The 16,024-nt window shown below is 31.3% G+C and overlaps 1 protein-coding gene across 4 annotated transcripts in view; it reads left to right on the top strand.

Moving 5' to 3' along the window:
- Positions 1-16,024, top strand: part of LOC134718010 (potassium voltage-gated channel protein Shal-like) — a 79,874-nt gene that overhangs the window by 44,564 nt on the left and 19,286 nt on the right. For all 4 annotated transcript variants that reach the window (XM_063580532.1, XM_063580520.1, XM_063580527.1 and 1 more), the window contains exon 2: positions 13,937-14,099. In XM_063580532.1, the coding sequence (XP_063436602.1) occupies positions 13,937-14,099 (163 nt within the window). The remainder of the gene's footprint in view (positions 1-13,936; positions 14,100-16,024) is intronic.

The raw sequence follows: 16,024 nt of genomic DNA, 5'->3' as shown, positions 1-16,024 counted from the left end.
TGTTGCATAATTTTACTAAACATTTCCGCATTTGTCTTGCCTCTAGACAGATAGGAAATGTCAATTCAACTCTGACGAAGATATTAAATCTTCCTAGTGGAAAGAAGATTGCCTTATTAATAATTTTTAAATATCCTTAATAGTTAATTTCCCAAGTTTATCTGTAGGTAAAACGTGCATTTTTGAAGAATTAGATTAATTAGACATTTGACCTTATCGGAATATGCTGTAGGAATACATTCACAATATTGATCACTAAATACTGAATGATTTTTTATATTTTAAATTAGTTTGCCTTAACGAAATCTATTAGGTGGCGAGTGATTGACATTTTCTTTACAGTTTTCGTCTGCAACTTCCGCTAATTAATAACTTTCCAGAATATATTGGTAAGATAACAGCTAAAAGCCAGTTTGAAATGACCTAATGATAAAAATATATATCAATTCTGTCAACGAGCATTTTATTATATGAATATAGCAATTGACCAATTGGAGGTAGTATATCTTTTTTCCGTCACCAGGACAACCAGATAACTGGTATGCAATTTCGACGATCCTGTTGCTTCAGTAATTCAACGCTTTGTTTCTCTAGTAAATGAAATTTACAATTGATTTTATCGCTAAAGCTGATATCTTCCCAATAAACTTGCAATATTGCCATTATCATACGAGTAAAAACTTCACTTAAAAGTCAGTATATTCTCACTCATTTAGACTAATTTGCAGCAAAATAAACGTGAAGTGTTTATTTTAGTTTTACGTCTTCCAACAATGGCTCTGAATAATTAAAGCTGTTATACTAAAGCAAATAAAAAACTCTTGTATACAGACAAAAACCTAGACCGAACAGTTGTATGTTGAATAATTAATACTATGTGTTGAAGAAATATCAATTGAATTGACATTGGGATGATTAAATATGGACAAGGGCTCATAATGATGATCGTTAAAAAAAATGAGGAAATAAATCGTCGATCCAGTAATTAATGTAGTGCTTTGAAAACTCACCATTTGTTTATTTTAGTTTTTATGCATATTTTATTTGCAAAATTAAAGCAAAATGGATTAGACAAGTAGATTATAAGTCTTCTAGAAAAAGAATATAAATATTACAACACTAGAACAATAAGCATGCATGTAAAGCAAATAGTTTACAGAATATAATCCTAGCTATCATAGGTAACACATTTGTTTTATAAAATATACGAGAGCTGTATAATGCATTAATGAACTAAAAACATACAAGGCGTGTTATGTACGAAAGACTGAACGAACCATGATTCTTTGAAAGCGACAGACTTATTTTCGTGCTCAAATATTTTGAAATAACGGGAGGTCAATATGAAAAGAAACGGAAGCTCATATAGCGTAAACAAGAAAGCGATGCGTCAACACATAAAACTTCTAAAAATTAAAGAATATTAATACAGTATTTTCCAAATATAACGACTCTGTTCAAGCGATCGTAATGTGAAAAAAATGTCGATTGTATGACTTTTAATATGAAAAATGGCGATCGTTGACACAGGTTGATGTTTTTATTGAATACTATACATACCCTATTTATATATAGTAGACGTACAAGAAGATTCTATTGAAAACAGTTGAACCTGTTACGTACTATTAAATCATGATAATAACAAGGTTTAACGAGTGCATTATTTGTGTCCTATTTTTAGTTTAAGTGATATTTTATGTTTGAGAAGATATAATTATTCCCATTGTATAATGTCACTCTGTTTATATAATTTAAAAGTCGTATGGATTCCTCAAAGGAGTACAATTATTTCTTGCATTGACAAAACATTTTTTTTATCCCATAAGTCTATCTTGAGGGAAACTTGTGTTTTAATAAATGATTTGTTTGGTATTTCGCTGTATTCTGTAAACACGTGACATTGCATAGACAATTTATAGGGACATTAGTCTCTTGTATCCATTATAGCAAATTGCAGACGATCACTTTAAAGGTTAACTTTTATTAACACGATTTTTCATATACATCGCTCGGATTTTGCGGTAGGCTACAGTCAAACAAAATGTCTCAGGTACAAGGACATGCGTGTTGATTAAGTAAAGCACATGGTAAAAGAATTGAAAAAGTCTCGTACACTCGTGCAACATGTAGAACAGGATCTGCTTACCCTTCCGGAGAACCTAAGATCACCGCCAGTTGTTGGTAGTGTTCGTGTTGCTATTGTATCCGTATTTGTGACATTTTTACCTGTAGTGTTTATTTTGCTCACACGTTGTTGTCTATACAATGAAATTTGTTGCGACTGTCGTACAAGATAGAGGTTAAGTTAGCTTTCAAATCAGGTTTATTCCATCATTTTCTACATTAGAAAATGCTTGTACCAAGTCAGGAATATGACAGTTGTTATGCATTCGTTTGATGTGTTTGAGATTTTGATTTTGCAAATTTGATCATGGACTTTCTGTTTTGAATTTTCCTCGGAGTTAAGCATTTTGTACTTTTTTCACTGAACATGCCGAAGATGGTTAACATTGATGTCAGTATTTCAGCTTTGGGGGAAAGTTTAATTCATAAAAATCATGATAAGAAAAAGAAATAGATAAAAAAAAAAAGAAATTGTTGAGAAATAAGGGGGAAAAAAGGAGATGTTGAATTAAGAAGAACTGAACAAAGAAGTATATAAAAAGTCATCAAAGATACAAGGCATACAATTTTGTATTTTTTCAATTTCAATTCTTTATTAACCAAATGTTTTACATAATATAGGTACACCAGACGCGTGTTTCGTCTACATCAGACTCATCCGTTACGCTCGATTCAAACAATTTAAAGGCCAAATAAATACGAAGTTGAAGAGCAATACAAACAAAAATATCCAAAAAGTTCTTCTAAAAATCCTAAGGCAATATAAAGATCTTAAATGATTTTTGCTGTGTATTGTACCTGACTAAACATGTTGTTTATCGATAACTTGATGTACTTATCCTAAAAAATTAGACTTAGAGCTGACAAATGATTTTATAACTCGCGTTAAGCCTTTCAAAATCATAACGTATATTTTTTGTAACGATTTCATATTTGTATTGATTTGATATATAAAAAAATGAAAACAACACTTCATAAATTATGTGCGTCCGAAGCGTTTTTTTCTGGATTTACTTTCTTCGGGACGCTCTTAGCCGAATAGTTGAATGACCCAAACAGAATATAATTTAAACAGTTCAAAAGCTATATGACACAAAAAAAAAGACATAAAAAATGTCAAATCAATCTATGATAAAAACATCTTCTAAAGTGTCACTAGATCGAATTTGTTATATCCCCTGAAAATCTTGGTGAAATTGATATGCAGTGGATGGAAGTGTTATACAAAATATCTCGAAAAATGTTAGCTTTGCTCATTGTTGAAGTCCCCCATAGTAGTAAAATTCTATGTCATTAGGTCTATGATTGAGATTTGTCTCGTTTGGGAAAAGGGTACCTTATAGAATTAAGAACAAAAACGGGAAATGTGTTAGAGATACATGTACAACAATCCGACCAAAGATTTCTACTTGAAATATAATTTTATTTCACGCTTTAGTGAGCATTCCTATTAAAGGTGTCATATATCTATCTATGTCATTGTTTTTGAAAATTATGCAAACAGTTGTTTTAAACATGCACGTGTTTTGTCAGTTGCTGAAGTTTGCTAACTAACGACTGTACTTGTTTTGGCGTCATTTCAAAATTAATCTGCTATTTCACGTAGAATGTTAGGTTTTACAATGACTATATGGTCAATTGCATTGTTGACTTTTAAATTGTTTGATTTCACAGTCAGTTTGAACATTTTTGAATAACGGTAACTTACTGTATAAAACATTTGTCACTTCACAACAGGTTTTGATAGAAATTTATGTCTGCATTTAATTAAAAAGTACATATATGTTCTTCGAAATATACATATGACACTTTATGTTCTAAGAAGATGCTTACAGGGTAACATTCATTTAATGAGATCAGATCATTATTCCAAAATCAGGGGACTTTAGAGGATGATAACATGTCATGTCATCTTCTGCTCACTAAATACATTTACAAATAACTGAAAAATTTATATATAAAATATTTGTTCAAGAAAAAATAAACAACTGTCACATAACTTTTAATAATAATGACATAGATGCACATGTTACAGATGTTTATAGGAGTGCTCACAAAAGCATGAAATATAAAAGTATATTTCTCAATGAATGGAACATAATCATCAAGTTGAAAGGATGCAGTTATGTTTGCATATTTCACAAAATCATTATTCGATATTCAAATAATTTGAACGATTTCTGTTCGGTCCTATTTTTTATGTATAGTGAAAATGAAAATTCAATTGGATAATCTAGACTACAAGGTGCAGACTACTGTGAATGCTATAATAACTATATCTTTAGTTTATAGTTTTGGCTTATTAAATATTTTCTACTGATTAAACAAAATGCTATTAAAGTATATTAGCCTAAATAAGCGAGACAGCTGTTACTTTTCATAGTATAGTAGACGTGCTTATAAAGTGTAAAATTACGCCCCACTTGTCCTTGAGAGGAGATACAACGTCTGTGGTATTGTCGTTATTAAACGCGCCAAAACCAACACTGAAAATCTGATGAGTTATTTACTTAATTCATTAAAAACTAAAAATGTGTTTTTTTGTGGGTGTTTGATTTGCTGTTCAGTACGTTTAAATTGGCTAGATGTAAATAAAGTGGGTATTTTATTTCCTCTAACCTAAAATAAATGCTGATCTATTAATTTTGACGACGAGAAAAGTAACTTCTAAATAGTCTTCATTTTCTGCTTTGGGATCTACATATTGTCTGCGTAACTGAATAAGCGACAGCTCGATTTTCTTTTAAAATGAAATACCCGTATGCAGAAACGGTTAAGATTTAGTTTTTTTTTTAACATAGGAAGATCGGAACAAAATGTCATTTTGTATTCATGAGATATTTGACCTTGACAAATGATTTATATATTTTGGTTGCTGTCTAGTTGACGTTTACTCTCCATTTTACTTGTTGTGTCGTTTGTTTTCTCTTATTTTTGAGATATTAAGATAAGACGTGGCACGGTACTTGTTTATCCCAAATTCATGTATTTGGTTTAGACGTTATATGTGTTATTCTCGTGGGATTTTGTCTGATGCTTGGTCCGTTTCTATGTGTGTTGCGTTTCGGTGTTGTGTCATTGTTCTCCTCTTATATTTAATGCGTTTCCCTCGGTTTAAGTTTGTTACCCCGATTTTGTTTTTTTGTCCATGGATTTATGAGTTTTGAACAGCGGTATACTACTGTTGCCTTTATTTATGGCCTTCCATTCTTATGAATTTACTTAGGAGTTGGGTATTTTTGTTTATACTTGTTTTCTTACATTTGTAATTAACTTTACATGTCACAGTCACTCTAGTTGCTTATGGCAACCAACAATGTTTTCATTTAAAGCAATTGAGATAAACGTTAAAACATGACTTTTAAAATGTAGTATAACATTTTTTGCTGTACCCGATACGTCTTTCTTTATAAAACTCTTAAAATGAGACATTTCCGTCTGAAATGGCCAATCTCGTCGTTATTTCTATACTTCTGCAGGTAATATATTTCATGTCTCCTATAATAGCTTTCAATCAATTGTAATGTAGCATAGTCTGATTAAAACGTCGAAATCAAAACTTTTACTGTGGGGAAAACATCAAAGAAACTGACTAAACCTCAATTTATTCGTTTTCCAGTAATTCGTAATGTGATTTTAATAGAAACGTTGCAAGTCATCATTTATAAAAGCATTGTTGTATATTGTTGACGATTACGTAATATATCGTGTTGTAAATACAAAGGGAGATTTGAGTATTATTAAATGGAAAAAATTAAATTATGACGATTTAAATATTAATTTACACAAGAGACAGACATGTCTGAAAAAAATGTTTTGCAATTGGACAACCTATCGATTTGAGTGAAAATAAAAGCATCGTTTGCATGTCGTGATCATGTTAAAACAACGGTTTCATTATCATAAACATTTTAACATTGATTTTCCATTTTCTAAACTTAAATTGTGCTGCTTTTACTTTTAATCGGTGAGAAAGAAAATAGGTTCTACCACACACAAGATCAATTCAGACTTTTAATAAGATTCAATTACTGTCTTCGAAGAACTAATGTTCATGAAAAAAACTTTCTGGTGACCGAATTTATTGAGGTAATGCAGAACATCCAATTCTTTGCAATGTTCGATTTTACTGGACAAACCCTTCTACAAATGACTCAACATGGATTAACATGATTGTCCAAGTTTGTTACCTCTCGAAAACACATGGCTTCGTCTAAGTTGACAATCCCCCCCCCCCCCCCCCCCCGGGTAACAATCTTGTCTATCATCCACTCACCTATGTGTTATTTATATAATCTAATGACGCTCTTAAAATTTGCAAGAATAACCATGGAGTAGCTTACTTGTCAAGAGTGTATGTTTAATTCACGAAACACGTGTTTTGCGAACGAAATCCAATCATTTGGTTTTTTTTACCTCGATTTTTCAAGAAATGTTATCTTTCTGACTGATAGGCTTGAAGATATTTCATATTTGTGAGAGAAAAAAAACCCAGAATATTTATTTGAAAGACCTTAACCGTTAACACTCTGGTTTTCCTATTGAGTTTACGATCGAAGGACTAATTTTACATGCATATGCACAGTGGTATAATTTTCAACGAGTAGAAAATAATTTTAATTTGAGAGTTGATTATTAAGGTATCTACGTCAGCGTGGGACTATGGGAATGGAAAGCCATTATTTCCTTATTGAAACATTTATGTTTTACAGTGATATATACACTTATTTTATTAATAATTCATAATTTTTCCCAGTTTCTTACTGTAACAATGTTGTCGTTCTGTATAATGATGATATAGATAGTTTACATGTTATAGTAAGCTAGGGAGTCGTGATAAAATGTGTCATTACTTTGAATTTTATAGTGATTATTCAGCAAACATTTTCAATGGTTTTAAGAACTTGAACAGACCATTTAAAAAGTGAGATGTGTATGTGTAACAAGAGATTGAATTGTAATTACAAACCTGTTCTTAAATTATTAATTATAATGTTAAAAATAGGAGAATTTTAATAACTCAGAATCAATAAATATCATTTGACAGAGTTACGAACAACATATAAAGGACGCAAAACAAGACAAACATTTTTACAAAACAATCACGCATATAGACTAAGTTGCACGATATTTATATGACTATCTTTGTGATTTATTGTATGTTTTCATAGTCTAGTCCTAATAATTATATTCGGAGTCTAGACTGCCTGGTGCATATTCACCAATGCTGGGTTGAAATAAGTTGCAGAATGAGTGATTCTGGCAAAATTTACAATCTTATCCAATGGACGTAATTGATTGTTCATTTTCTAACTCATATCGAATATGACAACATGTTTTACCTAAGGGCTTTGATCTCAACATTTCCCGACTTCATGAGATAAGGCGATTGAATATCGATATTGTTTAGATCCGATTCTAAGTTTTCAATCATATGTGTGTACTTATAGACACGCTTGTATACAACAAATATTTTGATAGTCCATAAAGGAGTGGTGTGAACTTAAGTTTAAGTGTTTCTATTTTGTTTATTTCGTCAGAAATACTACAAATACTATGTCCAGATCAATATTCTTTATTGAAGGGAGTGCATGACTACATAAGTATTGCTCGAATACTAGTTCATTGTAGTTGATATTTGAAAATAAACCCTTTAGTTGTCTTTCATATATACTATTATCACTTATTAACCTTCTAGGATAGTATATATTAGACAATTAGATTTGGAAAATTTTAAGGAATGTTGGTCCTCAATGCTTCTCAACTTCGTACTTTATTTGGCCTTTTTAACTTTTTTTAGATTCGAGAGTCACTGATGAGTCTTTTGTAGACGAAACGCGCGTCTGGTGTATATACAAAATTTAGTCCTGGTATCTATGATGAGTTAATAAAATACTTGAGTCATTATAGATTTAATATGACCTTTATTGACACAGTTTTAGTGGAATTATTTATATCTTATGATATTGCTCTCAAAGACCTAGTTCTACATATTGTTGTCCGACTTAATTTTAACATGGTATTTTCTCATTGTTGAATGTCGTCGTACGTAGACTAATAACTGCTGACGTCCAATTTAGTTGGTCTTTGGTAAATAGTTGTCTATAATGGCATATCTCCCTATTTTTATTTTCATACTTTTTACAAATTTTATACACAAGGTTATTGATGAAAGTTGATATATTTGGTTAGCAGTTTATTAAATTTTATTAAAACAAAGTAGAATCTTATAACCTTCCAGGTATCTATGATGGATTAAAAAAAATGCAGTATGGCCAATTAAAGACATGATACATAATTGATTGACTGGTTAACGTCCAGTCAAGAGCTTTCTATACTATATTGAAAGTCCCTGGTCCAGTGTAACATGATAAATGCCCCTGTAGTTAAGTAAAGCAAAAATTCATGAAAAATAAGGTGCTACTATTTACTTCTTCTATGAATACAGTAACAAGACTTTGAACATCCTATTTATTAATTGATAAAACTAAACAGATTGAATAATTTCACCATGTTTTGCAATTATTGGAACCCAAACCATCTTCTTTACGCTAGATAATTATGAAGACGCCTTTTTTCACCACTAGCAAGTTGAATATCAAAGACGGGCTTCAAAGTTATTGTGAAACTGCCTATTCTAGAGGTGGCGTGAATCAGACGTGGATACTTAAAAATTCCAAAGATCTTTTAGAGTACATACAATCTAACTCTCTTTCATCTTGTAACAGTATTAAAACATTTGACTTTTCTACTCTTTACACAAGTATTCCACATTCCAAACTAAAAGACAAATTAAAAGAGTTGGTATTACTTTGCTTCATAAAAAAGAATGGCCAACGTAGATACAAGTATCTTGTCTTAGGGAGGGATAAATCATGCTTTGTAAAGAACCATTCTGATTCAAACAAAAAATTCTCTGAAACCGATATTATCAAGATGCTTGATTTCTTGATTGACAACATATTTGTTACGTTCGGAGGACGTGTTTTTCAACAGACTGTCGGCATCCCAATGGGAACAAACTGTGCCCCTCTACTTGCTGACTTGTTTCTTTATTATTATGAGGCTGACTTCATGCAGGAACTTCTTAGGAAGAAAAAATAAGAAGTTAGCAATATCCTTTAACTCTACTTTCCGCTATATAGATGACATTCTTTCACTAAACAATTCAAAATTTGGTGACTATGTGGATCGCATCTATCCCATCGAATTGGAGATGAAGGATACTACAGATACAGTTAAGTCGGCTTCATATCTTGACTTACATCTAGAAATTGACAATGAGGGTCGGTTGAAGACAAAACTTTACCACAAAAGAGATGATTTCAGCTTTCCAATTGTGAACTTTCCATTTCTAAGTAGCAACATTCCAGCAGCACCTGCATACGGGGTATATATCTCCCAATTGATACGATATTCCCGTGCTTGCATTTCCTATCATGATTTTCTTGATAGAGGGTTACTGCTCACAAAGAAGCTATTAAACCAAGAGTTCCAAATGGTGAAGTTGAAATCATCCCTTCGTAAATTTTACGGACGCCATCACGAGTTGGTTGACCGTTATGGAATAACCGTTTCACAAATGATATCGGATATGTTCCTTACGTCGTAACTACAATCCCCTTCCCTTTCATGAATTTGACCTACCGAATTAGACTATTTACCGGATTTGTAATCACATAAGCAACACGACGGGTGCCGCATGTGGAGCAGGATCTGCTTACCCTTCCGGAGCACCTGAGATCACCCCTAGTTTTTGGTGGGGTTCGTGTTGTTTATTCTTTAGTTTTCTATGTTGTGTCATGTGTACTATTGTTTTTCTGTTTGTCTTTTTCATTTTTAGCCATGGCGTTGTCAGTTTGTTTTAGATTTACGAGTTTGACTGTCCCTTTGGTGTCTTTCGTCCCTCTTTTGAAGCCAGCCTTATTTTGTCTGAATTTTATTTGATCATAATTTTTTGATACACATAAACAAAATATGTCTCATCGTCTTTTAAGTCTGATCGGCTTTTAAAGAAAATTTGATAAGTTTTATTTTTCTTCAAAAATTATAATTCTCTTTCCCTGATAATTTTTCAAAACAAAAAGATACAAATTGATACTTTTCTTGTTCATACATTATATACTAGTATAATACCCTGCAACAGAAATTTAGAAAAGCCGGAGTAGTTTTCAGGTATGAAGCTATCTCAAATTGCTAAAGAATCGTCTTGTTTTACCAACAGTGGTCTCTCAAGTGGAGCAGGATAGGCTGTCTCTATCGAAGCATCCTTGTTCTACCCAGTTTTAATGAAATTCGTGTTGCTCAACATTAAGTTGTCTTTAGAAGTGTTGTGTTGAAAGATGTTTCGTCTTTTCGTCTTTTATCGTCTTCGCATACTACAATATGTGAGCAGTTGGAGTTTGCTTTATAACATAGTTTTTATTATATTAACGTCAAATACTGGAGTATTACTGGAATGTTTGCGTTTTAAACAATTAAGTAAACAAATAATGTAAATTAGTTCCTTTTCTTCTTAAAAACATATCTTAGAACTTAATGGAAAAGCGAATCTTAAATGTTTTTGATATTTCCCCTATTCCACCTGTACCGCATGTATATCAAGAGTTGAACAGAACACCATCTTTAAGTAAAACAAGTTAGCTACCTTTAGTTGCATTTTTTTCAAGGATGCATATCAGTTGTTCTATGTATTGAAAGTATTCGACTGCTTTTAGTTTTGTTTGCGCTGTATATCAATGATTAAACAGATGATTACTAGAATCTGAATTTTTTATCGCTTCTAGTTTCATGTGTTATGTTTCCAGGATGTATATCAGTGGTTTAACAAGGTGATGTTATTGACAATAGTTGACTACTGTAAATTTTAGGCAGTGAATCAGTGGTTTTACAGGAAGATGTGTTTTGATAAAAAAAAAAAAAAAAAAAAAGAGTTGACAGTTTTTAGCTTTATGTTTCTAGGATATACATCAGGGGTTTTGCAAGACAATGTCTTTGAAATGAAAAGAGTTGTCTGATTTTAGTATCATGTTTCCAGGATGCAAAACGGAAACTTTTAAATCCACATTGCATTTTACAAAGCAATTCCATAGGAATAATCAGTGATTATCTCTTCAGACGTGAAACGACAATTTTATGCCTTAGCTTTCTCGGAATACAATTAGTTCGCGCCAATACTCTCAATAGGCTAAATTTAAGTCGTATCTGTCAGTTAGGATTTTACGCTTTACAAGCGTTGATATGAGAAGATATCGGTTTTTAATACTGATTTAAGATTTATTTAAAATGCATTCAAAGAAATATGTTCTATGGTCCAGAATAATTTTTCCGTTTATTAAACAGATCATTAGTTTTTAAGCTTGCATTAATAGATTGTATGTTAAAAATACTTTGATACTGAATAGAATAAAATTAAGAATTATTCGATTTAAAGCTTTATGACATTTATTTCATCGAATTTTTTATTTCAGCTTCCATTTATAGAAGTCAACTGTGCTTTTTTGTACATAGTGTTGTCCGCTACATGAGGCAACTGGTAAACTTTGACATATTAATTTTCGCTGAAATGAAATATTTCTTGAAGCATTGCTATCTTCATAAAAAAACCAAAAACTAATCACTGAAATATAATTTTAATACAAACATCAATTCTGTTGGCGTTAAAGTATGATTACAAAAATATGTCAGCTATCCGTTATAAAGCAACACACTTTTTGGCATTTTAAATATTCATTTCATTAGATACTTTTGAATTATCATGCAGAGAAGTATCGCGAAAGAAATTGCTTTTTCAATTCTATCAGAATATTGAATTTGTGACATTTAAAGCAAGGACGCAAGAAGTTAACATATTGATTTGAAATTTAATGTTAAAAGTTATATAACAAAAAAATAAGAAAGATAATGATGTTACAATGTTGTTTTTATCGGATTTGAATCTATCAAAAACATGATGTTTACACATTGCCAATTTTATCAGCCGTTTTGAGATTTAAGCTGTCTTAACATGACATGCGGCTGTCATTGCTTTCCATGAGCAGAATTTATAATTCATTGGTATAACTGACATTGAAGAAAGCTAGCTATTTGTTGAGACATACTATTGTTACATGCAGGGCTCGAATCCCGCAAAGGGAAGAACACAAATATGATAACTCAAATTAGCAGATCTTAAATAGCTCGATTTCAGACGAATAAAATTGAGAATGGAAATGGGGAATGTATCAAAGAGACAACAACCCGACCATAGAAAAAAACACAGCGGAAGGTCAACAACAGGTCTTCAATGTAACGAGAAATTCCCGCACCCGGAGGTGTCCTTCAACTGGCCCCTAAATAGAGTATACATTTAACCATGCATAATCCTCGGTTACTAGTATTCAATAATGGCACGGAAAACGTCTGTCGTAAAGTTGTCACATCATCATGCTATACAAATGTCAAATCATGTTTTATGTTTTGTTCATATTTTTTTTTCACTGAAAAATGTTTGACAATCTTTTTCCTAATTCTTTTCCTAAGTTTAATTTAGAAAATATCGTAAAGCAAATTTCAAGTTTTTAGATGTCTGTTTTGAAAACAAGTGCTTCATCTTTTTCGCCTGTGTGATACACTTATGCTTTGCTTTCGTAATATCAATTTTATATAATGCACTAACATGGATTATGAGCCTTTATCCCCGATGAAGCCCGAATAAGAATTGTGTTATACTGAACTGCGCTTATTTCAGCACAAAATAACATTTTTATCTGTTTTTCCTTCTTAAGGATATGGATATTGCAGTATTAACTATGATATTTCACCCCAGTACAATACAACCTCATACTAACAATGCTACTATTTTTATGTTTTATTTTATTAAGTACAGTTATGGTGATATATGGTACCTCATACCAACAAAACTGTTATGTTTATGTTTAATTTTATTTACTAAAAATATGGTGATATATTGTACCTTATACAAACAAAGCTGTTATGTTTATGTTTTATTTTATTTACTACAGTTATGGTGATATATGGTACCTCATTACAACAAAGCTGTTATGTTCATGTTTTCTTTTCTTTGTAACAGTTATGTTGATATGGTACCTCATACTAACAAAGCTGTTATATTTATGTTTTATTTTATCTATTACAGTTATGGTGATATATGGTACCTTATACTAACAAAGCTGTTATGTTTATGTTTTATTTTATTTACTACAGTTATGGTGATATGTGGTACCTTATACCAACAAAGCTGTTATGTTTATGTGTTATTTTCTTTGTTACAGTTATGGTGATATGGTACCTCATACAAACAAAACTGTTATGTTTATGTTTTATTTACTTTATTACAGTTGTGGTGATATATGGTACCTCATACCAACAAAGCTGTTATGTTTTATTTTCTTTGTTACAGTTATGGTTATATGGTACCTCATACTAACAATGCTACTATATTTATGTTTTATTTTCTTTATTACAGTTATGGTGATATGGTACCTCATACTAACAAACCTGTTATATTTATGTTTTATTTTCTTTATTACAGTTATGGCGATATGGTACCTTATACTAACAAAGCTGTTATATTTATGTTTTTATACTATCTATTACAGTTATGGTGATATGGTACCTCATTACAACAAAGCTGTTATATTTATGTTTTATTTTCTTTATTACAGTTATGGTAATATGGTACCTTATACCAACAAAGCTGTTTTGTTTATGTTTTTATTTTATTTATTACAGTTATGATCAGTTATGGTGATATATGGAACCTAATACCAACAAAACTGTTATATTTATGTTTTTATTCTATCTATTACAGTTATGGTGATATGGTACCTCATACAATTCCTGGTAAAGTAGTAGGTGGTGTATGTTCACTTAGTGGTGTCTTAGTTATAGCATTGCCAGTACCTGTTATAGTTTCTAATTTTAGTCGAATTTATCATCAAAATCAACGAGCAGATAAACGAAAAGCTCAAAAGGTAAGAACTATATCTTAAACAATTAATTACACATATTTTGAAGGTTACAAGTATACAACGCGTGCCTTGCGCACTAACATCGGTAGCTCACGTATACATTCCATGTGGAGTCATTATTTGGAGACGGTAATGAGATTCATTGAATACAGAATTTTAAAAAAGATGAGTAAAATGAATATATGATGGAATGTTAATAGAAACACATTACGTATTTTTTCTATATAGAATTGTGTATCAGTAGTGCCATACATGTTGCAATGATAGATTTACACAGTATTACACGAAGTCCTTTGAACTGTTAACATGGTTCATTATGAAAAGGTCTGTAATTAAAAAAATATACGTATGATCACAAAAGGAAGTCAAACGAAGTTTTTATCATGGCTATGTGTAACTTTGCAAAGACACTGTACCATACTAAGAACTCTGAATTTTACCTTCCACATGCAACACGACGCAGTCATTTTTTGAAAAAAGGATTTCTTATAGTTTTATAATTCCTGAGTTCACTCACGTTTTTGATAGGACCTGTTTCCTTATAAATTTTTATAATTCTGTTTTTAGAAGTCTGTTTTCCTTTTATCTTCTGTCTATTGCAATATCTGCATTTTTTAACCTTAGGTTTCATATCTCCTTTCGGTATTGTCGTATATGTTGACAACTTTGCCTTATCTGTGAAGTATTCTAACAATTGTAAGTTATAAATGGCTGCCTAGAGAGAAATGTTCTTTCAATAAAACTGCTTTTGGAGAAGACGTGACTAAGTTGAAAAAAACTTGTGTCTGTGCAATTCGGCACTTGAAGACTACTTAGTTTTCTGCCAATGCAGTTCATGATATTGTTCTTTTTTCCCTTGACTTCGACATTTTGATCTATTTAAGTTGTAATCATTTGAATTATCCTGTATTGATGGATAGGACTGAATAGACGACAAACGTGTTTCGACATTAATCCTATTAAATAAAATCCAATTATATATTTTACAAGTAATTTATCAAGATCATTATATGACTTAAAATTTAAGTTATGATCATTTGCAAGTTGATATGTACAGGTAGAGTGACAATTTTGATCATATGAAGTGAAGATGTCAATTTTTGTTAATTTATCGTTTAACTACTGTCTATGTAGGATTCCGTCTCACTTAAGAAAGCAAACACTTTCGGGGAAATGTCTTAAAAAAAATTCTGTGACGGTGTTTTCTAATAGAATTAGGCGGTTTCGTACTTTAGGCATTACACCTATGGAAGTGGAGTTTTTAGCTAAACTGAATAGAGATTACATTGATAACAATACTTGTGATCTGTGAAAGGCACTGTCAACTATTTTAACATGTTAACACATGTGAACTACTATTGCCTCTAATGTTATGCTGTTTTCCATCAAATGTATCTTTCAGTATTTTTAAAAAAAAATATTGTTTTGTCCTTCAATGGAATCACAGACTGTATACAGAAACCTCTTCCAATGAAAAGAAACAATCAGTAGCTTTTGACTTTAAGTTTCGCTATATAGATGATGTCGTCTCACTACATTATTAAAACTTTCATGACTACGATGAACGCCTATATACTATGGGATTTAGAATAAAGGACACAACTATTAATACTGCCTCATATCTGAACCCACAAATAGAAAATGACAATGCTTATAAATTGAGAAAACGACAAAAGAGATGCTTTCAGCTTCCACATTTTATATTTTCCCTATTTCTATGTAGGAGTATTCCAGAAGCATATATTGAGACGAAAATTTAGAGCTTTCATTTTCTATCACGATTTCTTTGATTGAGGGTTGATGTTGCTGCTTATATGGTTGAAATAAGATTAAAGGTTCCAACTGTTAAAGTTGACGTCATCCTATTGATAATTTTACAAATTCCATCACGAGATAGTTGACAGTTATGTAATGTAATTTATGTCTCA

This window comes from Mytilus trossulus, chromosome 1 (assembly GCF_036588685.1).
Source record: "Mytilus trossulus isolate FHL-02 chromosome 1, PNRI_Mtr1.1.1.hap1, whole genome shotgun sequence".
NCBI lineage: Eukaryota > Metazoa > Mollusca > Bivalvia > Mytilida > Mytilidae > Mytilus > Mytilus trossulus.
This window is presented reverse-complemented; position numbering and strand designations above follow the sequence as displayed.